The following is a 27,748-nucleotide window of genomic DNA, read 5'->3' as shown; positions in this document are numbered from 1 at the left end:
AAACTTTTTCATTTAATCCTTTTTTTACTTTCTGGACGGTTTTTCCTTGTTGAAATGAGCTAAACACAAACCAAATTGCATTTACCGCAGTACGAAATTCCTAGAAAGTTCAGGGGTTGAGTAATAAGTATCCATCAAGTGCACGTCTCTGTTTTGAATCCCATTGAAGTAAATGACGAAGAAGGACACACAATTTTTATTCTGAAATGTTAAAACACTTTTGCAAATGCAATTTTCACTGATATTTTCCTAGTTTTAGGCTGCAGACAACACACTTTCTATATAGATTCACTTTGTATCGAGATTTTCAGGCAGAAGAATGTGGGGAAACATTAAAATGTCGTCACTTTAATCAATAATATTTTATTTATTAATTTTCTTAACAATTTTTAATTTAATTAATATAAACAATGACACTTTCAAGGTTTTGATCAAGATACCGAAAAAAAGGTTTACATGTGAAATTCCTGATGGTATTCGCTCCTGTTTTTGTTGTTGTTTTTTTATTACTTAGTCCACATGCAAACTCGTGTACATGTTTTGTAGTTGTTATAGCTGCCTACATACATGCACATATTTTTAAAAATTCGAAGAAAAACTTGTTTTGGACTACATTACACCCATGAATGAAACTTCAAGATACTTTTTTTTACAACATTCGCAAGTCGCAACACGGCAACGTTTGACAGACGACGACGACGGCGACGACGACACGAGAAGAGATGACGAATATAGATAAATCCACCACACTGCGCCGTTACGTTGTTACAGTTCGAGGTTCGATTCGTAACTAAATGTTGTGCTGTGCCGATGGGGGAAAATAAAACCAGTCTGTAAAGTATCATCTGTTTTACTCCCGTGTCCGGTTCGGCACTTGGTTTGGTAATGAAGTGGTCGCATTCCTTTGAGCTTGAGGTACATTCACCATGTCTCCACCAGACTCGTGAGAACTGTTTTATTCGTATTCTACCATTTTCACCATTTCATCACAACAAACTTTTTAAGAGAAAATTGATAGAATTGCTCACCATTCCTAAACTCACCAGAGCTATGAGAAATACAAGTTTTTTTTTTTTTTGTTTTGTTGATGTTATATTGGTAAATAAATAATATTTTTTTTTTATTTTTAATAACGTTCTGATAAAATAATTTTGTCAGTAAAAAAAAAACTTCAAAAACATGGTTGATATTGGCAATGATGTTATGTGATTTAAAAAAAGCTGAAACGTTAGAAAAGTTATACGTTACTAAGTTGAGAAATTTGAAAATAATTGCAGCTAAGTTCTCTTTAGCAAAAATACATTTTTCAACTCCACCACTTAGGTTCTGAATTAATATGCCCGAAGAGTGATTTCTAGCAGTTATTTTAGTGAGAGTTAAGTTAGCGGAAAGTGCACTAGTTTTGTGAACTAGATGGTATTTGCCCTTTTACGTTTGAATAGAGAAGATGAACAAAATTAAATATTTTACTTGACTTTAACCGACTCTAAACAATTTGGTTAATTTTCGTCAATCAGGTAGGCTAGTGAATAGGAAACTGTGAACAACAATGTAGTACAGGTAAAATAGGCATTTAAAAAAAAAAAATTGTTACACTCATGAAACTTGGCAAAAAGTTTGCTTTTGGGATAAGAACCAAGTACAAAAAAAGTCTATAAGTCTATGGGAAAGAGAACATATTTAATGAATTTCGTAAGGGTACCATTTATACCATTGATTTTATCGGACTTATCGCAGATTTTTCCCTATTTCCCAAAAAAAACACCCTTTAACCTAAAATATTTTTATAGACTTTTTGGGTTCTTGGTTTCTGTTATAAATGAAACATTTTTACCAAATTTCATTGGTGTAACAATTTTTTCATAGTTTTTGTGGTACTAATTCCGAATTTCATCATTTAAAAAAAAACACCCTTTCACTCAAGATAATTTTGTACACTTTTTAGATTCTTAATTCTTATACCAACCAAAACATTTACAACAAGTTTTAAAATTTAATAAAATTTAAGTCAGCTGTTATGATTCCTTCCTCACACACAACTTAACCCATCAAAAAAACACCCTTTCACCAAAAATAATTTTAAGAACTTTATGAATCCTTTGTCCCTGCTTTATCTAAAACCTTCATCCCGAATTTTATTAGTGTAGCATGTTTTTCACATGGGTTTCGGTTATATTTTACTTGTTGAAGTCAAAAAACAAGCACCCTTGTTTTTAATCGGCAATAACTTTTTTTAGAGCAATCGTATTGACTTTATTTTTATGTCATTAGATTCAGCATCAAAAAATACCTTGAAAACATGTGTCATATGATGATATTTGACAAACAATTTTTTTCAGTATGTTTTTGACCTTCCCTCTTGTCCGCGAAAAAACACCCTTCCACCCAATTTTTTTTTATAGACTTTTTTTGTACTTGGTTCTTATCCCAAAAGCAAACTTTTTGCCAAGTTTCATGAGTGTAACAATTTTTTTTTTTAATTTCTTAATTTTATGTTCTATTTTACCTGTACTAATGGGGGTGTTTTTGGTCCACATAATGGCTTTATTTTTTTATTGTATTGATATTTTTTGGGAAATCCTACTGCGGATAGAAACACGCCTAATGACGTTGAATTGCGTTTTCGTATACCCCATTGGATAATACTCTCGACTCTCGAGGTTAAAATGAAATGACCTCTTGAGCCTTTGATATTTCTAAAAAACCGTTACAAAGATTTATATAGGTTTCGGAACAAAAGCCACAAAAAAAAGAGAACCACACTGTTATTATTTAAATTCTGCCGTTCGAAACTTACCAAAAATAAGTCAACTTGCGCTTTCAAACCAAATTATTTTGTCCTGTTATTCCATTAACATTAAACATCATATAATAAAACGGCAAACACTTATTTTGTGGTACAAAATACGCGGCCCACAAAAACCGAAGGGGCATAAATTATATACCGAACGATAGGAAATTTTATCTAGATGTGCAGAATGTATACTTTTTTTATTTTTTTTTACCGAAATAGATAAAAATAATAAATTGAAATTGAGAAAAAAAAAACAAAAACAAATGTGCTGAACCACGCCCTCTCCCTTCTGTAAGTGGAAACTTCTAAAAGCAAAGACGAGAACCTTCGAAGACATTCTCGAATTTCGAATAAAATTAAGTGTTGCATATTCTTAGTAGTAAATAAAGTGATTTATATAGTGTGCTTATTTGAGCATAAATAAAAGTTACAATTGGCACTCGAATTTTGAGTGCGGGGTCGACTAGTTAACATTAAAACAATACATTTAACACAAGTTGACTTTTGATTTTTACTGTTATAAAATTGATGTTACCTACAAACATCTTCAAACAGTTGATCTTTTGGCAATCATGTTATCAGGATTAATAACACCAAAAATTAATATACATACACGATACACCCTACCATAAACAAAAAATACCAAGACTGGAAACTCGGCGGTCAACTGACGTTTGCCTACAAGCTGCGAGGTGAGGTGAATGTCGTGAACCTATCGTTGTGTTCGTGTTGGTAAATTTCGTGAATCTATAAATGTCTGAGTGTTAACGTCATTTACCAACGTGGTGGCTTTTACATATATTCACAGACAACACTGTACACAAAAGGGTTTTGGGGGGAAAGACGTACGAAAGTTTCCAGTCTTGGTATTTTTTGTTTATGCCCTACACTACACTTTCGCATACTAAATTTCTTTCGACCCCAAAAACACAAAATATTCACAAAGAAATGCTATTAATTGGCAACCCTGTTTTGAAACAGTGTTTTTTTTTTTTATTTTTCAAGTAATTTTTTTTAAGTTTAAAACTACAATTTTTTTCAAATTTCTCTTTCACCTCAACTATGTTACTCTCTTAAAAGTGGCAAAAACTCAAAAAGAATTCACCTCAGAAATTTTTCACCACACTGCGTACCAATGTATTCGCTTGTTGTTTCGTAAAATGTATTGCTATCTGCTGCGCTGAGACTAGTCACTGCCAACGTTGCCGCACTTTAATGTTTCCATACTCCATTACACAAAATTAATAGAAATGAAAATAAAAAATGAGATAAATTATCAATTCGGGCCAAAGGCTGCTTCGTCTTGGTCCTACTCCAACACTAAATTCCTGAAGGTTAGCATTCTTTAACTTGTAGAGAATATCAATGGGTAATAACAAAAACGAGGATGGCAATAGTGTGCAGGTATTTATAAATACATACATATATTATGTATGTGTTTATATTTTCTTTAATTGTATGATATTCCTTTTTTTAATTTATTTTCTTTTCACCTAGGCTTAGTTTCATTTTATTTTATCTTTTTGGTATTTTTAGCCGACCGACCGACGTTTCTTTCATTTTTTTTTTTTTTTTTAAACAAAAAGGCAAAATGATGACAAAGTTGTAAGTTAAACCAGACAAAGAAAAACAATATCCAAAATGAAGAATGGAAGCTAATCATTGAATGCTGCTAGTTAGAATTTACTATAAAAGTATTTGAAGTTAGAAAAATAAAAACTATTGAAATATTTAACTTACAACTTACTTTCCGAAACAAGGTAGAAAAAAATTAATTACAGATTGAAAACTTGGTGAGCCAAGGGCACATGGTAATTATTTCTCCTCTATACAAATAACAAAATAAAAAACCAAGGCTAATAATATCTTACTTTTGCTGTAATTAAATATCAAAATGTTCATGACAACTACTTTTTCAGTATAGCAAAGTAGATCAAAGTAGTTTTAAGTACTAAAAAGTAGATAAAATTTCCAAAGGAACGCAGCTATTAATTCAAATTTAGAAGTACTGATTCTAGATTAAATTTATGAAGTACATAATTGACTACAGTGCTGTTCGAAAAATGTTGGTCAAGCATTTTATTACCATTAGCGATAGATAGCAAATTGTCATTCAAATATTGCATACCTAAAAGTAAATGTTATTATGAATAAAAGGTGCCTTTGGCTCGTAAAAAGCAGTCCAAAATGAACGAAGAAATTTGGTGAAAAAAATTGGAAAAATCAGTTGGAGGGGCAAACAAACTTTGCTTCTGTCATGTCTCAATTTGACAACACGTGATATTTCTACAAGATTAAATGTGTCACAGAAAACTATGACATGGAATTTAAAAAAATATGGGAGGACCGGGGCTACTAAATATCAAAAATAGATTTGAGACTTGAATGCCTACAATTTCTCCTTCAACGTGATTGAAAATCTCGAAAGCGAAATTTATTAGAGCACAACAATTCATCAATGCATCAAAAACCAAATATAAATATTGGTGTTAGATTGAAGAAGTCGAAGCACAATCAAAAGACTAATGCTTCTAGAAAGATGCCTCGGAAAGATAGTACTTCTAAAGTTCAGTTAAGTGATTAAAACAGACCTCCAGACTATCGCAAGTGTCATTACATCATTAAATCATATTATTTTTGTAAAAAAACGACTTCTCGGCCATTCCATTTGAACTTTTAGGACATTTTCACGCTTATTATACAGTTTATCTCGTTGAAGAAGCAATATTTTTTCTTGAAACTTGGTGGGTCTTAAGGGCTCATGGAAAAGTTGATGTTCTAGAAGTTTCCATTTACCCTTTATCTGTGAATAATTTGTCTACGTTTTATTAGTTTTTCGTGAAACTTCTAGAACATCAACTTTATCATGAACCTACGAAGTTTCAAGAAAAAAAATTGCTTCTTCAACGAGATAGACTGAAAACAAGGTAAATATGTCTTCTCCGTTACTTTGGAATGGCCGTTCTATGCATCGAAACTTATATAACGGTTTTCTCATGGTTCCCAATATCAGAACTGGGCCAAATTCAAATGCAAGCTCCTTTCAAATTAAAAAAGAATCATCAAAATTGGTTTACCCAGTCCAAAGCGGAATCACGAATCCATATGTACCTATGCTTCAAGCAGTTTGACGTGAGTTATGCCTGATTCACAATAGCCCTGTTCCATTGGAGGTGGTAGTTTACTCATGAGTAGATCTAGTACTACAAATAACACATGATCTTCTACTCGAGGAGATACGAAAGTGTAGTTGTTGTAGTAGATTTCTACTCACGAGTAAACTACCACCTCCAATGGAACAGGGCTAATATGACGACGAGACGAGAGCGTTGCTTAAGTAAAATTGATATCCAGTTTGCTATGTTTGGCCAAATAGTTTCCCTCTTTTGACACACATTCTTTTATATCCTGCCAAAAATAAACAATTACTTAAAAGAAATTGATACATTACCGAATGGCTAACGATTTAAATAACCAAGAAGAAATCTCGTCTCGCTCTCGTCTCTTCGTCTCGCAATATTGTAAATGAGGCATTATGCAAAATTATTTTAAAAATACCGATAAAAGGTTATAATATTTAATTTAATAGTCGTCATTAGGTTCTAAACATTTTTTTTATTTTTCAAGTTTTGTCCGTAAGTTTCAAAAATTTCCTTGGAGAATGTTTACAGTCAGTCCTCCCTTTGTTCATTTCTTTAAATAATCGTAAGCTTACCTCTTGAGTGGTTGTCCGTCCTGGCCCGGCCTAAAAAAAATAAAGGTTTAGGAACTTTACAACATTAAATTTATTAAATTTTGCAGACAAAAGAAAAATTTTAAAAAAAGCTTTATTTAACTGTCAAGAATCCCATCTTTCTTCCACAAGTTTCTGACAGCTTTAATTTTAAGCTCCGTGAAGCCAGAAACTGCTTCAGAACTGTACCTATGTACTGAAAATTTCAAAACCCCCAAAAAACTTCAAACGGCAATCGTTTATCCACCTCGTGAAATGGATACAAACCAAAAATCGTCGTTTGTCTACTATAGGAGATATTAAAAAAAAAACAAATTTTGTACTGAAAAATTCAAAGTCCCATAAATCTGCCAAAAGTTACATTTTTTTCAGAAATTCAAGTTTTTGTCCTCGAGTTCTTTACGTATACCAAAAATTGTCGCGTGTCCGAAAAAATTTTTTTAGACTGCATTTTATCAGTCATCAAACAAAAAACCATACTCTTGACTTTAACTATCCACACCTCAACAACGGAACACTTTACAGAAAATTTATGAATAAATTTGAAATCTCTATTTAAATTTCTATAAAAACATTTTGAAGAGAGAGAAAGAGAGAGAGAGAGATATTGTAGAAGATTCAAACTTTAAGCTAAACTAATAGCCTTTCCAAAAATTATTACCACCATTTTAAATAATATAAAAAGTTCTAAAATTGTAAAACAACAAAAAAAATGAAGCTTTCACATTCTTTGCGCCAAAATTGTAGTTTTCAGTAAAAGTCGTTTAAAGTTTTCGGTTTACAACTTTTTGTATGAGAGATTAAGAAAAAAGTTCGAAAGATAACTTCTAAACTTATGACGCTAGATGATCGGCATTCATCTAGCGAGCGTCACCAAAGATAAGGTGCAGATTTTAAAAAATTGAAAAACTACACTTCAGATATTTGTGTCAGATCAACATGAATAAGGTGCAATACTTTTCAGGGATGGTCAGGTTGACTTGTTTGTGAGTTTTGTTGGAATAAGTGTTAAAAAATACCTTTAAATCATGTCGCTTATGTTGGTATACATATAAAAATTTAAACTTTTCTTATTAATTTTCTAAAATCTGCACCTTATTTTCAAACCAAGAAAATTAGGACTTGCGAACATGAGATTTTTTTAGATTTTTGAGGGTAGTTAAAGAATATCCAAACAAAGATTAAAATGAAAAAATTAGCCTATTAGCACTTATTCCTAAGATGAACAAGAATCTTCTTTAGTGCATATCCTAAAATTTGCCCCTCCATCAAAAAATACCATTATTTCGTAGGTATATATATTTTTTGTAATGGATTGTTTTGATTTTTAATAATGATGGATTCTTAAATTTTCATGCAAAATTTGGTTCATCTACCATAACTTTTAAGGGTTTTTCGGCAGTAAGTTTGCAACTGTTATAATAATATGAGTTGACAGATGAAAAACAGGTATAACTTTTTCCAGAGACGTCAGATTGTCTTGATTTTAGATTTGGAATCAGCATTAAAAAATACCTTGAAATCATGTATCATATGTGTATATAATACCATAACCTATTTTTGCTAGTTTTGAAAATCTCCATTTCGCGATTTGACCTTGAAATCGCGACAAGCGGACATGAGATTTTTCTAGACTTTTGAGATATGTTATAGAATGGCAAAAGGAAGATATTGAGCAAAAAAAATTTCTACTAACATTCATTCCGAGGTTAAACCCTTATTTGACTGGATTAAATCTATTTCATAAATTTAATTGTAATGGATGAAGAACATACATATTCTTAAAATTTTGTGATTTTACATTAACATTAATTGATTGAATTGAGAAATAGTTTTTATTGAAGATACATATTTATTAAAATATTGAGAGGACTATTGGCCCCATAGTTAGATCTACTAAAAATATTACAAAGAGGCAATTGCGCTGTTATGATCTCGATGTCGAGGGGATCATAACTATCCCACGTTACTGCTTCACACTAGTGATCCGCTTGTGGGGTTCGCCGGGTTGACCTCAGAAATAGGCGGCAAGCCTCCCGTTTTTGTATTGTTCCATTTCTAAGGCCAACTGAATGCTGGTGTTTTTGCATTTGCTTGTACCAGGAGTTTTTAGGCCTACCTTTCTTATTATTTCGTGTTGGAACGTTGTATGATATTGCTTTTTTGACGGGGTTCTCAGGATCTCTCCTTTGAACATGGCAATACCAACTGAGTCGGTGGTGTTCAATTTTTTGGGAGATGGTGTTTTTAACATGAAGGCTTCCTCGGATCTTCGTACTTCTAATTCTATCAAGCTTTGTTACTCCTGCTGTCATACGAAGCATCTTCATCTCAGCTGCCGTTAACTTACTCTCATACTTTTTGTACATTGTCCAACATTGTGAACCGTATGTGAGTGCTGGACGCACAACTGCGGTGTAGAGCCTTCCTTTCAGCTTAGGGGGCATTTTTCGATCACAGAAGATAGTAGAATTTTCCCGCCACTTCATCCACCCTACGCTTACGCGATGATTGATATCGTCATCACAAGTACCTTCGTTATTTATCATAGACCCCAGATATTTAAACTTTTCACACTTGGGAAGCACTACACCTTCTTCTTCTTCCTTTTTCTCGGCGCTGTTATGATCTCGATGTCGAGGGGATCATAACTATCCCACGTTACTATTTCACACTAGTGATCCGCTTGTGGGGTTCGCCGGGTTGACCTCAGAAATCGGCGGCAAGCCTCCCGGTTTTGTATTGTTCCATTTCTAAGGCCAACTGAATGCTGGTGTTTTTGCATTTGCTTGTACCAGGAGTTTTTAGGCCTACCTTTCTTTTTATTTCGTGTTGGAACGTTGTATGATATTGCTTTTTTGACGGGGTTCTCAGGATCTCTCCTTTGAACATGGCAATACCAACTGAGTCGGTCGTGTTCAATTTTTTGGGAGATGGTGTTTTTAACATGAAGGCTTCCTCGGATCTTCGTACTTCTAATTCTATCAAGCTTTGTTACTCCTGCTGTCATACGAAGCATCTTCATCTCAGCTGCCGTTAACTTACTTTCATACTTTTTGTACATTGTCCAACATTGTGAACCGTATGTGAGTGCTGGACGCACAACTGCGGTGTAGAGCCTTCCTTTCAGCTTAGGGGGCATTTTTCGATCACAGAAGATAGCAGAATTTTCCCGCCACTTCATCCACCCTACGCTTACGCGATGATTGATATCGTCATCACAAGTACCTTCGTTATTTATCATAGACCCCAGATATTTAAACTTTTCACACTTAGGAAGCACTACACCATTCAAATAAATGTCAGGAATAGGCCTGTGTGGATCAGAAAATGGGCAGCATAGGTATTCTTTCTTTCTCGCGCTTATGCGGTACTCATTACCTTCTAGAACATCCACCCATACATCAAGTGCTCGTTGCAGGGATATCGGGTCTTCACTTATGATGGCTCCATCGTCAGCAAAGAATAACTGATGCACTTTTGGGTCCGTCACTTTGCCTTCTAGCAGGTAATCAAGAACGGTAATAAAGAGCAGAGGACTCAAGACGCTTCCCTGGTGTACACCTTCTGTGATTTCGAATTCTTCGGTGACTCCAGCTGCACATCTTACTATAGTAACTGCTCCATCATACATGTCCATAATTATCCGCACATAGGTTTCCGGAACTCCTTGTTGTCTGAGGGCCACCCATATCAGATCTCGTGGTTGTCGATCGAATGCTTTTTCAAAATCAACCAATACCACATGCAAATCCTCCAAGGAATCTCGATGTTTTTCCATAATGATTCTGATACTCTGGATTGCATCTGTGGTTGATTTACCCGCAACAAACCCGCACTGGTCATCAGATAGCCTTATTATTTTTCGCAGTCGGCTACTCAAGACTCGCTCAACGATCTTCATGGTGTGTGACATCAGCTTAATCGAACGGTAATTATCACAGCTTCGAGTATCACCCTTCCCTTTGTATATTGGAAGAAGGTAACTTTCCCTCCATTGATTAGGCATTCGATCACCTCGTATAAGCTTGGAAACAAGAACCATGAGCCATCTAGACCCGATGTCTCCCATCTTTTTCCAAAACTCTGAGGGTATTTCGTCTGGCCCAACAGCTTTTCCATTTTTGGAGTATTTTACAGCCTCACTAACTTCTTCGACTGTGACATCGGATACTTCGCTTAAGTTAGGTGAAGCCATTGGAAAGTGTAGCCTTGGAGGATTTCGTCGTTTTCCACAAGTAGTTGGCCCTGAGCATTGTTAATAAACTTTGGCGAACAGATCTCCTGAGCATTTCTTCTTCTTTGAGCGGCTATTTTGAAGATGGTTGCGCCCTTATTCACGTTTTGTCGTAGCTCTTGAATAGCACCAGCAGTCGGGGTAGAAATTACATCTAGCTCCCGATACAGGTCTTCCGTATTCTTGGCTTGAATTTGGGCACATATCTTCTTCGCTTCTTTCTTGCAGTTTCTGTATTCCACTTCGAGGCGCGACTTTTGCTCTGTATTATATTAGAGGGGCACTTCGACCAAGCTTTGAAAGCCATTTTCTTTTTACTTACAACTGCTTTAGCTTCATCATTCCACCACCATGTTTCTTTGCCTTGTTGGTTGTGTCCTTTTGAAACCCTAACAGTGTTTTGGCTTTTTCTATGCAAGTTCGCTGTAGGAGGTCCCACATACTTTGTGCTGTACTCTCTTCATTTCGAAATATATTGGTGTTGTTATACAGATAGTTTTGCATATTCGAAATAAAAGTTTCGCCTTTTTCCTTATCCAGATTATACCATTTGATCTTCCCAAAAGTCTTTGTCTTTTTGTTGTCGTTCACTGTCTCCATAAAAAATTCTGTCAGTAGGAGACGGTGTTGGTGGGCGATCGCTTCTCCCAGTATCACTTTACAATCCTTGACCCGAGGTTTCATGAAACTAGATACCAAATGGTAATCAATCTGGGTCTCATTTCCACCACTGCTGTAAGTGACCAGGTGTCGGCTTTGTTTGATGAACATGGTATTTAGTACGATAAGACCATATGTTTTGCACGAGCTCAGGATGTCTTCACCAGGAGAGTTCCTAGTGCCGTATCCGAGGCCTCCATGGCAATCTTCATAGTCTTCGTTTGTTTTCCCGACATGTCCATTTAAATCTCCGCCCACGAACAAAAACTCTTCCTTTGGGATGTCCTTAAGTAGGTTGTGAAAATCAAGCCAAAATGCATCTTTTTCCACCTGCTCACATCCAATTTGGGGAGCATATGCAGTGACAATATTCCACAACTTTCCTTTAATCACCAATTTAAGGGACATCAAACGGTCACTAGATTTCGAAATGGACAATATGCTGCCTAAGAGGTCTTTTGCAAGGATGATTCCGATTCAGTTCTTACCCTTTTCCGTTCCATAGTAGAACATTGCTGCTCGGTCCAGGATCAGTACCATTAGTAATGGTAGTGCCTGGCGGGGTAGTGTCATTTCCTTGGACGAGTACTTCCATAATGCTTCAGTTCACAAAATCTTGCGAAACGTTGTTGTTGTTGTTGTTTTGTTTCGACGCGTGCATGCTCCAGTTTTGTATTTGATCTCTCTTTAACAGCACCGGTGATCTCCAGTCGTGCCAACCCAGGGACTGGCATGCACACTTTTGGGAAAGTTTACAGGTGTTAAGTGTCGCTAGGTTCACCTTGGTGTTTGTGACCTAGATAAATTTGCTCCTTTAGTCGCCTTTTACGACAAGCGGGGAGGCGCTGCAGGAATATTCTAACCCGTCCCTGCACGGGGAAGCACTACACCATTCAAATAAATGTCAGGAATAGGCCTGTGTGGATCAGAAAATGGGCAGCATAGGTATTCTGTCTTTTTCGCGCTTATGCGGTACCCATTACCTTCTAGAACATCCACCCATACATCAAGTGCTCGTTGCAGGGATATCGGTTCTTCACTTATGATGGCTCCATCGTCAGCAAAGAATAACTGATGCACTTTTGGGTCCGTCACTTTGCCTTCAAGCAGGTAATCAAGAACGGTAATAAAGAGCAGAGGACTCAAGACGCTTCCCTGGTGTACACCTACTGGATTTCGAATTCTTCGGTGACTCCAGCTGCACATCTTACTTTAGTAACTGCTCCATCATACATGTCCATAATTATCCGCACATAGGTTTCCGGAACTCCTTGTTGTCTGAGGGCCACCCATATCAGATCTCGTGGTTGTCGATCGAATGCTTTTTCAAAATCAACCAATACCACATGCAAATCCTCCAAGGAATCTCGATGTTTTTCCATAATGATTCTGATACTCTGGATTGCATCTGTTGTTGATTTACCCGCAACAAACCCGCACTGGTCATCAGATAGCCTTATTATTTTCCGCAGTCGGCTACCCAAGGCTCGCTCAACGATCTTCATGGTGTGTGACATCAGCTTAATCGAACGGTAATTATCACAGCTTCGAGTATCACCCTTCCCTTTGTATATTGATTAGGCATTCGATCACCTCGTATAAGCTTGGAAACAAGAAGTAGTAGTTTATACAAAAGAAAAAATTTAAAATTTGAGAAATTTATACAACCATTTTCTCTGAATTTTCATCAATTATAGATATTTTAAGTTCTGCAACAAAACCTTGCAAAAAGTAGTGAAATCACAACAAAAACCTGGCAATTTTTCAAATAGCTTTAAAAATCGTCAATTTAAAGAAAAATTGCCAAGAGAACAGTCAAAACTCTATTTATACAAATTTAAAGCCAAGCTTTAAAACTTGGTACACTTTTACATTTCAGTACTTTTTGTGCCAGCATAACTTCAACATTGGAGAAGGAGGCTCTTTTTTTAAAGTAATGTTTTTGTTGTGATTTCACTACTTTTTGTAAAATATTGCTGTAGATTAATGAAAATTCAGAGAAAATGGGCGGTTACCACGCTCCTTGTCTAAAATTTTTTCTTTTGTATAAATTATCTGGTCTACCATTCTACCAAATTTTAAGGTTCTACGATAGTTAGAAATGCTCTATAATATTTGATGAAAATTCAGCGGAAATAGGCGGTTGCCACGCCCCCCTGGCTAAAATTCTCAGATTTAAAATTTTTTCCTTTTTATAAACTGCCAGCTCTTCCACTCTATTTGAAATTTCTGGCATCATTGGTATGGAAGTTAGAAGGGGGTCGAAAATGGTTGTTTCGTGTAAATAAGGGTGTAGTGCCAAAGTTGCTCGAGAACTTGGCTGGGCACTATCGTGCCCCTTGTCTAAATATTATTTCAAACTTAATTTTTGATACAATTTTTTTTCCTTTCTAGTACCTACCTACACATTGTCACTAACGAAAATAGTTTCAGTCTAAATTCTGTTAGACTTTAAATCGAGAAAAAAAGATGGAGGTGCTTTGAACAAACTACTTACACTCATCCCATGGGATTTAATCATCAATAAAATTATAATTATGATGAGGCTTTTAAAAACTTTATTTATTCACATATTCTTTTTCGTCTCCTCGCTCGTCGAAATCAAACATCGGACAGTGTGGGCGGTTTACCTCTATTAAATAACTTATGTATATGGGGCTTAAGTTCACAATCAGAGATTAGTTTCTTTATGTCCAAAATGCAATTAACGATTAGCTAGAATGGTTTCTGATTGGGTGGAGAGTGTATGTATGTATGTGGCGTGTTATACAAATAAATATAAAAACGAGTGAAACCTATAGAGGCAGAGGCTAAAGAGGGCTTCTAAACCATTTGTTTATAATGACAACCAGTTTTAACGTGCTGTATACCTCGACATGATGTTAACAAGGGTTTCACCTTAACCCATATTACCCAACACCTCCGTTATGTTTTTCATATACTTACATAGATGCAATAATAAATTTATGACAGTTATGGGATTTTCTTGTTGCGTTCTTTAAACGCCGAATATCATCGTAATGCTCCTCAAGGTGTGTAAGGAGAGATTGAAGGATGTACCTACTTTTTTGTTAAAACAGAACATAATAATTTCCATGGAAAAACAGGTGACGGCCACAAGAAAGCATTTTCACATTAAACTTAACATACTCCCTTGAGGTAGCGTGTATGAATGTAAAACCTGGAAAATATATTATACCTATCCTATATACGTACATATTTTCCTCACAAGCCTTATTAAAAAAAGGTCATTGGATTAATCATATTTGGCTGTTATATCGTACAGGAAAGATTGTATTTTGATGTGTATAAAAAGCACTCTTGTTGTCGCTTCGTTGTTTATCTGGTTTGCATAATTTTGGTGTCTGGATCTCTGGATGCAAAAAACCTGAAAGAATTTTGTGAAATGAATTTGCTTTGAGGGCCCTTCGCGATATTGTAAGAGATATCAAAGGATTCAGATGTTTTTATTTTAAACGATAATGATTATTTCAGTATTTCATGTTCAAATTAAAAAAATATCGAACAAAAATGGCGAAGTTTCTTCATATTTATTATTTTAATATTTTATTATTTTAACATTTGGCACGAGTACGATAGCAAGACGACAAGAATTGATAACGGTTTTTTGTAGAGGATCCAATACAATCATTTCTTGCTACTGGAGAAGGAGGGGATATCTCCCCCCGTTTAGGTGGGAGAGGCAATATTCTAAAAAAATTACGAAAAATAAAAAAAAGTATAAAAAAAGAACGGCAAGTCAAAATTTGGGAATAAAAAGTTAAAAAAAAAAAAAAAACAAATTGAATACTATTTTTGCCAAGACTGTGGATTTCAATACAAAATTGATGTATGAAGTAAATGAGGTATTTTTTTTTTTATTGCAAGACCTAAGGTCATTTATATTGCATGGCACAAGTTTGAAGGAATAGAAAGATAGGAAAGAGTTTTTGTTATAACATTTCAAAAGACACTTGGCAGTCTATCAGTCTGTCAATCTGTCAGTCTGTCAGTCCAAATTTCTAAATCTTATATATAAAAATGAGTTCGTTAAGTGTGTGTGGCCTATAAGCTCGCGTTTGGCTGGTCCGATTTTGGTAATTTTTTGTTTGTTTGAAAGGTATTACTATGCAGATGGTTTGTATAAAAAAAAAATAATACCTTTTCTCCCACTTTCACATAGCTGTCAATTTGTAGGAGTGAAAAAACACTCTTGCTTTTTAAAAAGTTTAACTAAGCTTTATTTGTAAAAAAATATATTAAGACAGGCTTTCAAAATAATTATTATTGTTTATAGTCTGTGATGCCTGTCAACGTTTGAATTTGCTTGAAGCAGACACTCATTGGGACTCAACGCTTTAAAGCAATCAATTTTATTCCAAGGAATTTTTTGTAGAACGTTTAAGCCCCTACAAGAATATATCTTGCTAATTTGAAAATAATGAAGTTTCAGTGAATTAGAATTTTTTTTTAAATATAAAATGTTTTTATATTTTTTTTTAACTTTGCCCTCGAATATCTTTAGAATGGTTAGATAAATGAAAAAAGTTATTAAGACATTTTTTGTGGAGCAATCAATTTTCAACAAGAATATGTCTTGCGCGTTTGATCATTATAATTTTTCAATTTGTTACAAAATTAAGAACAAAAAACGAATTTTTAAAGATTTTCTCGATTTTTGGACCTCAAATATCTATTCAACGGTTAGATAAACGAAAAAAGTGTATAAGGCCTTTTTTGTAGAGCGTTCAATTTCCTACAAGAATATGAAAAGAAATTTGCTAAAAAGTCAATTAATAAAAAAAATATTTTTTTTTAGTAGAAGTTTGATGTAAAAATGGAAAATTGCAAAGCGGAGGACCTTCCCATTAATATAAAGAGCTCATATTTCGTGTGTATATTCTAGAGGGGTCTAGCAATCGATTTTTCGGAGTACCAATTAAAAAAAAAGAATTTCGATTTTTTTGACCCACCCTAATGATCAAGTTGTGATCTTTATTGAGGACACGTGTTTTGTTTGATGATTGCGAATAAAGCATTGGCACAATTAGGATTAGTTGCTCCAAATCGTGTAGAGCAAGATGTTCTTGATCAGGAAATACTACGCGGAAGGCAATACAATTGCGTTGAATTAAGAATATTTGTGCAAATGCAAACCAATTCCCGAAGTATGACACTATTATGCAAGGTGTCATCAATCAGAGTTGTGGTTTGTATTTCTCAGATGCACCCGATGGTACGGGATATCATTACTTTTAGCATAAATACGATCTGAAAATAAAATAGCATTGGCTCTGGAAATTGCAGCCATGTTATTAGATGGTGGCCGTACAGCACACACGGTTCTAAAATTGATTTGAATATCCAGGTTAATGTAACACCTACAGTACCTTGCCATATTATTAAGGCCAAGCGAACAAAATACAATTTTTGGTTCATGTTGCTGAATTTTCAAAGTTTTTGTCGAAATAGGTATCTTGAATTTTATTTGTCCCATTTACTTGCACTTATCATGTAGATACGGATTGACTTAAAAAAAGTCAAAGAATTCATACTTTTTGATACAAAATAACGTACAATAGGGGATACGCGCTAAAAAACGTTTCCTATGGAATTCACGCCCGGATAATTACCAGACCGGTCCAATACTTAATTTTTATGTACCGAGGAATAACGTGAGATGCTTAACTTTAATGGCAAGGATCGCATTTTGCATAAACAAAGAAACTCTGATCGTCTGGATAGTACGTAATTTTCTAAGATTTGGAGCAGTTTTTTTTCGTATTAGACCAGACAAGTATGTTAATCAAATAAAAAAACATCCCCTGATCATTATTGGCTGTGCTGCTATTTCAGGGAAAGGATGAGGTTCTTTTTATATTGTGGAAAACGCCAAAGCTCCAGACCAAAACAAAAGGAGCTTGGAAACGTTTTGATTCTACGATTTCAGAATAGGCTCGAGACTCGAAGCATCTATACATATCTATGCAAGACTGGGTCCTTGCCATAAAGTTAAGAATGTCACGTTATTCCTCGATATACAAATTCAAGTATTGGACCGGTCTGATAATTCTCCCGGCATGAATTCCATAGGAAACGTCTTTTGGAGCTTATCCCCTTATGTACGTTATTTTGTATCAAAAAGTATGAATTCTATGACTTTTTTTTAAGGCAATTAAAGACGTTTCGACAAAAACTTTTAAAATTCAGCAGCATGAACCAAAAAATTGTATTTTTTCGCTTGGGCCTAATAATATGGCAAGGCTTTTTGATACATTATAGTCCTGGGTTCAAATCGTCGCATACGTTAACGAGTAACTCGTTAACGAAATCTATTCATTTGGCATGATTTCATACGTACAGCAAACGACTTCGTATTAAACTGAACGGAATGTCATTCGTTTGGTTTGAAGCTTTCGAACAAATTGTTAACGGGTTTAAAAAGTAATGAAAATATAAGTATATGTTAATGTAAAAATAATCAAACTGTTTGAAATCACGAAAACATACGTTAGGGCATATATTAACAAAATAAAATTTCACCAAAAGAGTTCAAAGCACCAGCACCAACCCCCAATGATTTAAGAAAAAATAATTCCTCAAATTAGAATTATATGGAAAAAAAATTAGATTTTAAGTCTAAAACGACGTGATTAGCCAAAAAAATAATAAAACTCTTAAAATACATAAAAAAAAAATTTAAAAAAAATTCTTGCCAAAAGTGGGATTCGAACCCACGTCATTTACTCTCCCATATCTTTAGAAAGCAACATTGCTTCTTGATTCAGGCGCCTTAGACCGCTCGGCCATCCTCGCATAGGGGTCGACGAAGTCAAATTTGTCACCGAATTATATTTTGGCCTATGCAGTTGTAGATTCTACCAAAAATTTAGATTTGTTTTCTAACGTATACCGTCATCCCAATCGCTGTGCTCGTTTAATGTATCACGAAATTATCTTTCGTACGTTTGATGTTTCGTCAACGGATGCGACAATTTGGCCCCTGGTATATCCAATGAATTCAAAAACTCCGTTTGGTAATTTGATACATTGCTTTCATTTGTGATAGGGTCAACCGATTTGTAGGCAAAACAATGTGCATTTATATAGTTTAAAATTGTTGCATTGATTTCAGAAACATTTTTATTTGTACCAGCCATTATTGCACGTTCACTCAGCCAAGTATGATTTTTGTAATTCGTCTTTATACTTGGATTGGAAATACACTTTGAATCAATTCATTTTTTGAATTTACATTGAAAAAATTGTTTTGAAGTGTAATTCGGCCTTCCGAATCAAGTGCCGCTATTCCATTAACAATGTCCAAATTACAATAAATTGGTTAATGTTCATTATCATTACAATAAACCAGTTTTTTTCGGTTTAAATGTATTTTCAAACAGGTTCTGTTTTTTTTTTAAGTACACTCAGCGAAGCGGGTGGGGGTTAGCTAGTTTCTATATAAAAACTCTTAAGAATTGTAGCAACATTAACCCTAAGAGCATGTTCGTGTGACCCAGTCGTACATTTTATTTTATATCACTGGTGTTTAAAATGTTTCTTAATTTTTTTTTACATTTTACATCGAAAAACAAATTTCAAACAGGAAGCCAATCATCTGTTGTGTTTTTATATTGAAGTTGTACAATTTGTATTCTTATTTACTGTTACATTTTTTTTTTAAAGAAAACAAAACTGTAATGCGAAAGTATACCGATAAGCAAATAAAATAGAGAACAAATTTTCTAGTCGCATATTATTTGTTCATTGAAGTACCACTATAATAGCAAGACCACAATAATCGTAGAAAGCAAAAACCGGAACATTTTTTTTTTTTCATATTTAAGCCTTTATAGCTGAAATAATTTTGCGTTTTTCTTTAGAGAAAAATCGATACCAATGAAGAACACGCAGTACTATAAAAATCTATCAGCTTGAACATCACAAAATTATCTTGAGTGATGATGATGGCAGGAGATGGATAGTAATGGACTTTCGATGGGTGTGGTTGATAATAATCGAACTATGTATACCTTCTACTCCAGCCCGAAATACCAGTAATTGAATTCCGTAGAAGAGGAAGCAAGATGTGCACTTTGTTTAAATGATTCTTTAGTCATCAGTATTCTTCAACAAGATTGAAAGACCACAGTGACCAGAACACTTCTTGTAATGGCCCCAATTATAGGACAAATAAACGTTGATGTGGACATGAGAATACCGCAATAATAATACGGTATTGGAGACCAAATTGAAGTTAATGATGACAGACTACGCGGTTCATATTTTTTCTACGCCAAAATTAGCATATTAATATTGTTAGAAGATGATTCTTCAATATTAATATGCTAATTTTTTTTGTGAGATGGGATAAGAAAAGGCGACCTTTCATAAGTTCATTTGTACCGATTCATATCTGTAATAGGTATAATGATCCCACTTTTCAAAACTTGCGGTACATTTCTTTAGTCGATACTTACCTACGCGCGGCCAAAAAAAGGATCATAAAAAAAGAAAGAAGTGGAGTTGGAATGCTAGAGGTAAAGGTGGTGGTGGTTACATAGACACACCTCTATTTTTTAGATTAATAAGAAAAATGCTTACAATATTGGTGTGGCCGCGCACAGTGGGACGGCCCATAGCAATAAATAAAAAAAAAGCGATTATTATTGCGGTCCTTTTGAGTGATTGGTATGTCATCCCAAATATATTAAGGTTCTAATTCGTGATTTTCCAAGTGTGGATAGAAACAAAATTTTTTGACTTTAGGAAAGATTTTCTATTTTATACCTTAAAAGCTCTCTGGGGTTATAATGGTTTTATACTCAGTATTGGTACTCTAAATGAATCAAGAAACAAATCTTGCGGCAATTTTGCGCAAGTACTTAATATCGTGTTTTTAGTTTCAACCACCTGTATCAAAAATGTCCAAATTTTAGAAAATTGTCTTAGTCCAGTAATTTTAGACATTTTTAGCCCCAATCTTCGGAAAAATTTCTATTGGGATGAAGTTTGGTATACACCTTCGTTACGGCGCACAGTGGCCCATTTAGGCAAAAGTGCTTGCAATATTCATTTTTCGGGTGGGTCTCTAATGAAAAACTTTTAAGATCACTGGATTCACAAATGTTTGGAGCTCGAGTATTTGAAAAACAATTTCAATTTGGGTTATTGGTGTGCCTTATAGAGCAGGTCAAAGTTAATAATTTTTTATTATGAAAAAAAATCTGTTTTTTTATTTTTTTTCTTAGCTTTGAGTGTTAAAACTAGGAAGAAGGCTTCAAAAATCCAAAAGCTCAGCTGCGCCATTTTGTATCCAACTGAGCTAAAGCGATTTGATTTGATAAGGTCAGCCATTTTTTTCATGTGTGAAAATAAAATCTTGGAAAATTAGAGTTCTTTATATTGTGTGTGGTGGATTTCAATAACATGATTTTTTATTTAAAAGGAAAAACATATTTTATGTATATTTACTACCTAATTTTTACTTGCGATATAGGTACTATATATCAAGTTATGCATTCGTACAAAAAAAAGGTGAGATAACGTTTTTCCATGACATTACTGTCTGTCTATCAGTCGCTCTGTCTGTCTGTATAAGGAACAAGAGCCTAAACGGATGGACCGATTGACTCCAAACTTGATATGTAGCAGTTTTTGGAGACTCTCCAGAGGGGTTTTTGGAATTAATTTGTTTGGACCAAAAATAACGGTACCTGTCATACAAAAATTTGAGAAAAGTTTAATTTCACGAAAACGGCTCCAACGATTTTGTTAAAAAAATTCAAATGTTAGTTTTTAAACAAGGTCTATCTTTTGAAGAAAAAAATTTTTTTTTAAAATTATTACACCGGCACACAAAATAAAAAAAGTGTCATGTACCAGGAACCAGACCTATCTTTCTATATGTTTTTGGGCACGCTGAATCCGAATTTTAAGTCTGTTTGCCCCTGTCACCCTCCAGTTTTGAGTAAAATCCAAAAAACTCAAAAAAAGGAAGTTTTTTGCCTTTTTTGAGTCTTTTTTACATTTTTCTCAAAACCGGAGGGTGAACGGCCAAAACGGACTTAAAATTCGGATTCAGCGGGTCCAAAAACATATAGAAAGATAAGTCTGGTTCCTGGTACATACAACTTTTTTTTGGTTTTCTGGCACTGTCGCTTTCATCCCAGGCACACAAAAAAAAAGTTTCATGTACCAGGAACCTATCTTTCTATATGTTTTTGGACCCGCTGAATTCGAATTTCAAGTCTGTTTTGCCCGAACACCCTTCAGTTTTGAGTAAAATTCAAAAAACTCCAAAAAAAAGTCATAAAAATTCAAACAAAATGCAGTCACAGCTCAAAACTGGAGGGTGACCGGGCCAAACGGACTTGAAATTCGGATTCAGCGTGCCCAAAAACATAGAAAGATAGGTCTGGTTCCTGGTACATGACACTTTTTTTATTTTGTGTGCCGGTGTTATTAACGGTACCTGCCATAGGACCGCTTTTTTCAAATCGGATTTTCTGCAAAGCTACTTATTGTATTTCGACGAAATTTTTTATACAAAAGCATTTAGGGTCAATGTGGGTAAATGTAAACAATTTCATGTCTTTTTTTTCTTTCGACTTAAGATTTTTTTATGTTTTCACGGAACAACTTGAATGGTATCTTCAAATGCAAATATGAAATGATGGCAATTCTTCTATATACATATAAACAAATATTTCCCAAATTGTTTACATTACTGTCAAATATGGCATGTTTACAAATACCCCACCATGTTTGTGTTTTTTTGCAAATTCGGGGTAAATGTAAACGGTGGTTTAAAATTTAGAATTTGCTCTTTATCATATGGATAACAACTTGAAAAACGTTCAAGAAGTTATTTGACAAAAACTTTTTCAAATTCCAATAAAAGTTTTTTTTTCTTCCTTTGATTCTTTATATAGGCGCCCAATATGCATCTTGAGCAGCTCTGAACGTCATATTTTTTGTTTTTTTTTCTGTCAACGACCGATTTTGCAACATCATCCACTGAAAATGATGGTGTTGGCTACTTTAAAATGTGCCTCCGCGGCACTTTAGCAATAGTAATTGACTAAAAATACGTTATTTTTATTAAAACCAATAATTTCACCAAAAATGTTTGTTTATATTTACCCCCAGAATACGTTGTTTACATTTACCCATTATGAAAAATATTCTGGGGTAAATGTAAACACATGCAAATCGAAATAAATGTCCTGGGGCCAAATCGTCGCATCCGTTGACGAAACCTCAAGCGTACGAAAGATAATTTCGTGATACATTAAACGAGCACAGCGATTGGGATGACGGCATACGACGAAATTTTTGGTAGAATGTACAACTGCGTAGGCCAAAACATAATTGCTGACAAATTTGACTTCGTCGACCCCTATGCGAGGATGGCCGAGTGGTCTGAGACGCCTGACTCAAAAAACAATGTTGCCTTCTAAAGATATGGGAGCGTTAATGACATGGGTTCGAATCCCACTTTTGACAAGAATTTTTTTTTTAATTTTTTTTTATAGATTTTCAAATTTTTTTTTCCATATAATTCTAATTTGAGGAATTATTTTTTTCTTAAATCATTGGGGGTTGGTGCTGGTGCTTTGAACTCTTTTGGTGAAATTTTATTTTGTTAATATATGCCCTAATGTATGTTTTCGTGATTTCAAACAGTTTGATTATTTTTAAAATAAGATAATCTTATATTTTCATTACTTTTTGAACCCATTAACAATTTGTTCGAAAGCCTCAAACCAAACGAATGACATTCCGTTCAGTTGAATACGAAGTCGTTTGCTGTACGTATGACATCATGCCAAATGAACAGATTTCGTTAACGAGTTACTCGTTAACGTATGCGACGATTTGACCCCTGTATTTTAAAATTAGCTTGTATCACATAGAATCTACATCAAAATTAAAAACAAAAAAGTATTTGCAAATTATACTGACTTAATTGAATCTGCAAAAATATTTAATTTTTCTGGCACTTTAAAAAATTATCTTTCACGGAAAATACGCTCGTCGAATGAATTCTCTCTTGACAGCAATGAGCTTGACGTATAAGTTAAAAGATACATGCCTCCGCGATTTGTACTTATGTATGCATCAAATAGATTTAACTAAAGCTTGTTATGAGCCATGTTTTCATTTACCCCTGTTTACATTTACCCACATTGACCCTATATAATTTAAATATAAGCCAAAAATAAAATTTAAAAAAAAATTTTAAAATTTTAGTTTGAAAAATCAAATTTTCGAAAACGGGACATTGAATTTTTTTGAAATCTTGTTTTTCGATGTTGATTAGTTATTTCTACAAAATGGCATACCAATTTTATTTTCAAACTTTTTTTTTCAAAAAATTATTTATAAAAAATTAGTTTTTTAAAAAACGGCTCTAACGATTTTGAAATTTTTTTTTTCCAATAATGCACCTTAATATATCAAATAAAACTGCATACTTGTTTTGTGGGGCGATTTGATTTCAGATATTGTTTTATTTTTTTGAAAAATTAATTTTATTTTTTTTTTTTTTTTGTTATATACCTACATTTCCCAAGTTTCTATATAAAAAGTCTTAAAATTTAAGCAACTTGAACTCTAAGAGCAAGTTGATGCGACCCAGTCGTGCATTTTATTTACTTGCGATATAGGTACTATACAGGGTGTCCCAAAAGTTAACGTCGAAACGAAAACGGTAGATAGGGTAGGTGGTGACAGTTATCAGAAAAATAATTAAAAAAATCGCAGCCATATATTTTGGGAGTTATGGGCATTTGAAAAAAAGTCGAAAAAATGGTCACCCTGTGACGGTTTTTCATGTGCCGTGACTACAAATCTTAATTTTTCTCATTTTTTTCTTTTGTTACGGAACCTTGAATAACCCTGCTATCAAATGCATTCAAAAATTATAACTCAGCTGCATCAGTTTTAAAGAAAATAATCCTTTTTTACCCAACTTAGTACTAAAAAATTTTACATGGCTCTAATTCAATGAGCCGTAGTGTAAAAAAAATGCACTACAATGTTTCGGCAAGTTGCCTTAAAAGTTGGTGTGTTCAATTCTCTTTTCAAAATGGTGTAACATTGTTGGGAATATTTCATAAATAACCGAGATAAAATTTTTTTTCTTAAGAAATCCGACTTTTTTATGAGGTAATTTTTCCATATTATTTAAGTTTTTGTATTCTGAAAGGTTCTGTCAGTCTGTCAGTCTGTCAGTCTGTCTGTCTGTCTGTCTGTCTGTCTGTCTGTCTGTCTGTCTGTCTGTCTGTCTGTCTGTCTGTCTGTCTGTCTGTCTGTCTGTCTGTCTGTCTGTCTGTCTGTCTGTCTGTCTGTCTGTCTGTCTGTCTGTCTGTCTGTCTGTCTGTCTGTCTGTCTGTCTGTCTGTCTGTCTGTCTGTCTGTCTGTCTGTCTGTCTGTCTGTCCGTCTGTCTGTTTGTATAAAGAGCTACAGCCTAAACGGATGGACCGATTAATGTCAAACTTGGTATGTAGCGTTATTTGGCGACTCTCCAGAGAGGTTTTTGGAATTAATTTTTTTGGACCAAAAATAACGGTACTTGTCTTATACCGATTTTAGTAAAATTGAAAATCTCAAAAACGGCTCCAACGATTTTGTTTAAAAAATTTAAATGTAAGTTTTAAGCTAAGGTCTATCTTTAAATGGAAAATTTTTTTTTGAAAATCATTATTAACGGTACCTGCCATTAAACCGTTTTTTTTTCAAATTTTTATCTTCGAAACTACTTATTCGATTTCAACGAAACTTTTTGTGAAGAAGCATTTATACAATTTAAATATAAACCAAAAATAAAATTTCCAAAAAAATAATTTTTGGATTTAAAAAAAAAATTTGAAAATTTTCGCAAACGGGACTTTGAATTTTTTTGAAATTTTGTTTTTAGATGTTGATTAGTGATTTCTACAAAATGGCATATAATCCAGTCAAATAAGGGTTTAACCTCGGAATGAATGTTAGTAGAAATTTTTTTTGCTCAATATCTTCCTTTTGCCATTCTATAACATATCTCAAAAGTCTAGAAAAATCTCATGTCCGCTTGTCGCGATTTCAAGGTCAAATCGCGAAATGGAGATTTTCAAAATTAGCAAAAATAGGCTATGGTATTATATACACATATGATACATGATTTCAAGGTATTTTTTAATGCTGATTCCAAAAAATCTAAAATCAAGGCAATCTGACGTCTCTGAAAAAAGTTATACCTGTTTTTCATCTGTCAACCCATATTATTATAACAGTTGCTAACTTACTACCGAAAAACCCTTAAAAATTATGGTAGCGGAACCAAATTTTGCATGAAGGTTTTAAGATACATTATCATTCAGAATCAAAACAATGCAATGCAAAAAACATTCATATCTATGACAAAATGGTATTTTTTGAGAAAAGGGGAAATTTTGGGATGTGCACTAAAAAACATCCTGGTACAATCTTGGAATTAGTGATAATAGGCTAATTTTTTTGTTTCTATCTTTGTTTGGATATTCTATAACTTATGTCAAAAATCTAAAAAAATCTCATGTCCGCAAGTTCTAATTTTCCAGGTTAAACTAAGTTAGGTGCAGATTTCAAAAATATAATAAGAACACTTTAGATTCTTATATGTATACCAACATAACCCATATCATTTCAAGGTATTTTTTAACGCTGATTCCAACAAAACCTACAAACAAATCAATATGACCATCCCTGAAAAGTAGTGTACCTTATTCATGTTGATCTGACACAAATATCTGAAGAGTAGTTTTTCAATTTTTTCAAATCTGCACCTTATCTTCAAACCAAGAAAATTAGGACTTGCGGACATGAGATTTTTTTAGATTTTTGAGGGTAGTTAAAGAATATCCAAACAAAGATTAAAATGAAAAAATTAGCCTATTAGCACTTATTCCTAAGATGAACAAGAATCTTCTTTAGTGCATATCCTAAAATTTGCCCCTCCATCAAAAAATACCATTTTTTCGTAGGTATATATATTTTTTGTAATGGATTGTTTCGATTTTTAATAATGATGGATTCTAAAATCTTCATGCAAAATTTGATTCATCTACCATAACTTTTAAGGGTTTTTGGGCAGCAAGTTTGCAACTGTTATAATAATATGAGTTGACAGATGAAAAACAGGTATAACTTTTTCCAGAGACGTCAGATTGTCTTGATTTTAGATTTTTTGGAATCAGCATTAAAAAATACCTTGAAATCATGTATCATATGTGTATATAATACCATAGCCTATTTTTGCTAATTTTGAAAATCTCCATTTCGCGATTTGACCTTGAAATCGCGACAAGCGGACATGAGATTTTTCTAGACTTTTGAGATATGTTATAGAATGGCAAAAGGAAGATATTGAGCAAAAAAAATTTCTACTAACATTCATTCCGAGATTTACCCCTTTTTTCTCCTTATTTTACTGTATTAATACCAATTTTATTTTAAAACTTTTTTTGCAAAAAATTAGTTTTTTAAAAAACGGCTCTAACGATTTTGAAATTTTTTTTTTTTCTAAAAATGCATGTTAATATCAATCAAAACTGCATACCTTGTTTTGGAGGGCAATTCAATTTCAGATTTTATTGTATTTTTTTTTTAACGAATTTTATTTTTTTTTCAAAATTTCTATACAAAAAGTCTTAAAAATTTAAGCAACTTTAACCCTAAGAGCAAGTTCGTACGACCCAGTCGTGCATTTTATTTGAAAGGGTTTTATAGCTAATTTCTTTTAAACCTCTTATAAAACTTTTAAATAATTATGCATTTGTTTTTGGGTAGATATCATTAAATTCCATTCAGGTACTTTAATTGATAAGTGCTTTTTTTACCGGATTTAAGAATTTTCTAATACCTATATATTTTAAAATAAAGATAAACACATAGTTTTCATGGGATGTCATAAAATTAAAGTAATAAAAGGATTCGAATATTTTTTTGCGGTATTTATTTTTAAGGTATAAAAAGATGAACCACTTACATAGATGAAATTATCATTTAAAGTTTAAAAGAGCAGTCGCATAGTTGAAAAAAAATATTTAAAATGGATATATCGCATAACAATTTTTTTGAAATTTTTGTCAACATTAGCACTTTTGAAGAGTTTATATCTGCCTGATGATTGACGGAAAAATTTTAAACGAATTGACAGAAACAAAGTCTACGCGGTCATGTCCGATATGCAAAAGGACACAGAAAAGCTTCAACAATAAAGATGAATCAAATGAGGACGAACATAACTTCCAATATGGAATATCTCCGCTGCATGCTAGAATCAGATGCATGGAAATT

The 27,748-nt window shown here is 33.7% G+C and overlaps 1 protein-coding gene across 7 annotated transcripts in view; it reads right to left on the bottom strand.

Moving 5' to 3' along the window:
• The window catches only part of LOC129920296 (apoptosis-stimulating of p53 protein 2), a 428,395-nt gene that overhangs the window by 261,079 nt on the left and 139,568 nt on the right, over window positions 1-27,748 (bottom strand). For 4 of the 7 annotated variants that reach the window (XR_008773223.1, XM_056001634.1, XM_056001635.1 and 1 more), the window contains exon 3: window positions 5-6,539. The exons of 1 other annotated variant lie outside the window; for it this stretch is intronic. Coding sequence is in view for 1 of the 6 variants with exons in the window: in XM_056001637.1 (XP_055857612.1) it covers window positions 6,510-6,539 (30 nt within the window). In the remaining 5 variants the exon portion in view is untranslated. Of the gene's footprint in view, window positions 1-4; window positions 6,540-27,748 lie in introns of those variants that run through there. 2 more of the 7 variants (XM_056001637.1, XM_056001641.1) reach the window with 2 other exon arrangements.

This window comes from Episyrphus balteatus, chromosome 4, assembly GCF_945859705.1.
Source record: "Episyrphus balteatus chromosome 4, idEpiBalt1.1, whole genome shotgun sequence".
Classification (NCBI taxonomy): Eukaryota; Metazoa; Arthropoda; class Insecta; order Diptera; family Syrphidae; genus Episyrphus; species Episyrphus balteatus.
This window is presented reverse-complemented; position numbering and strand designations above follow the sequence as displayed.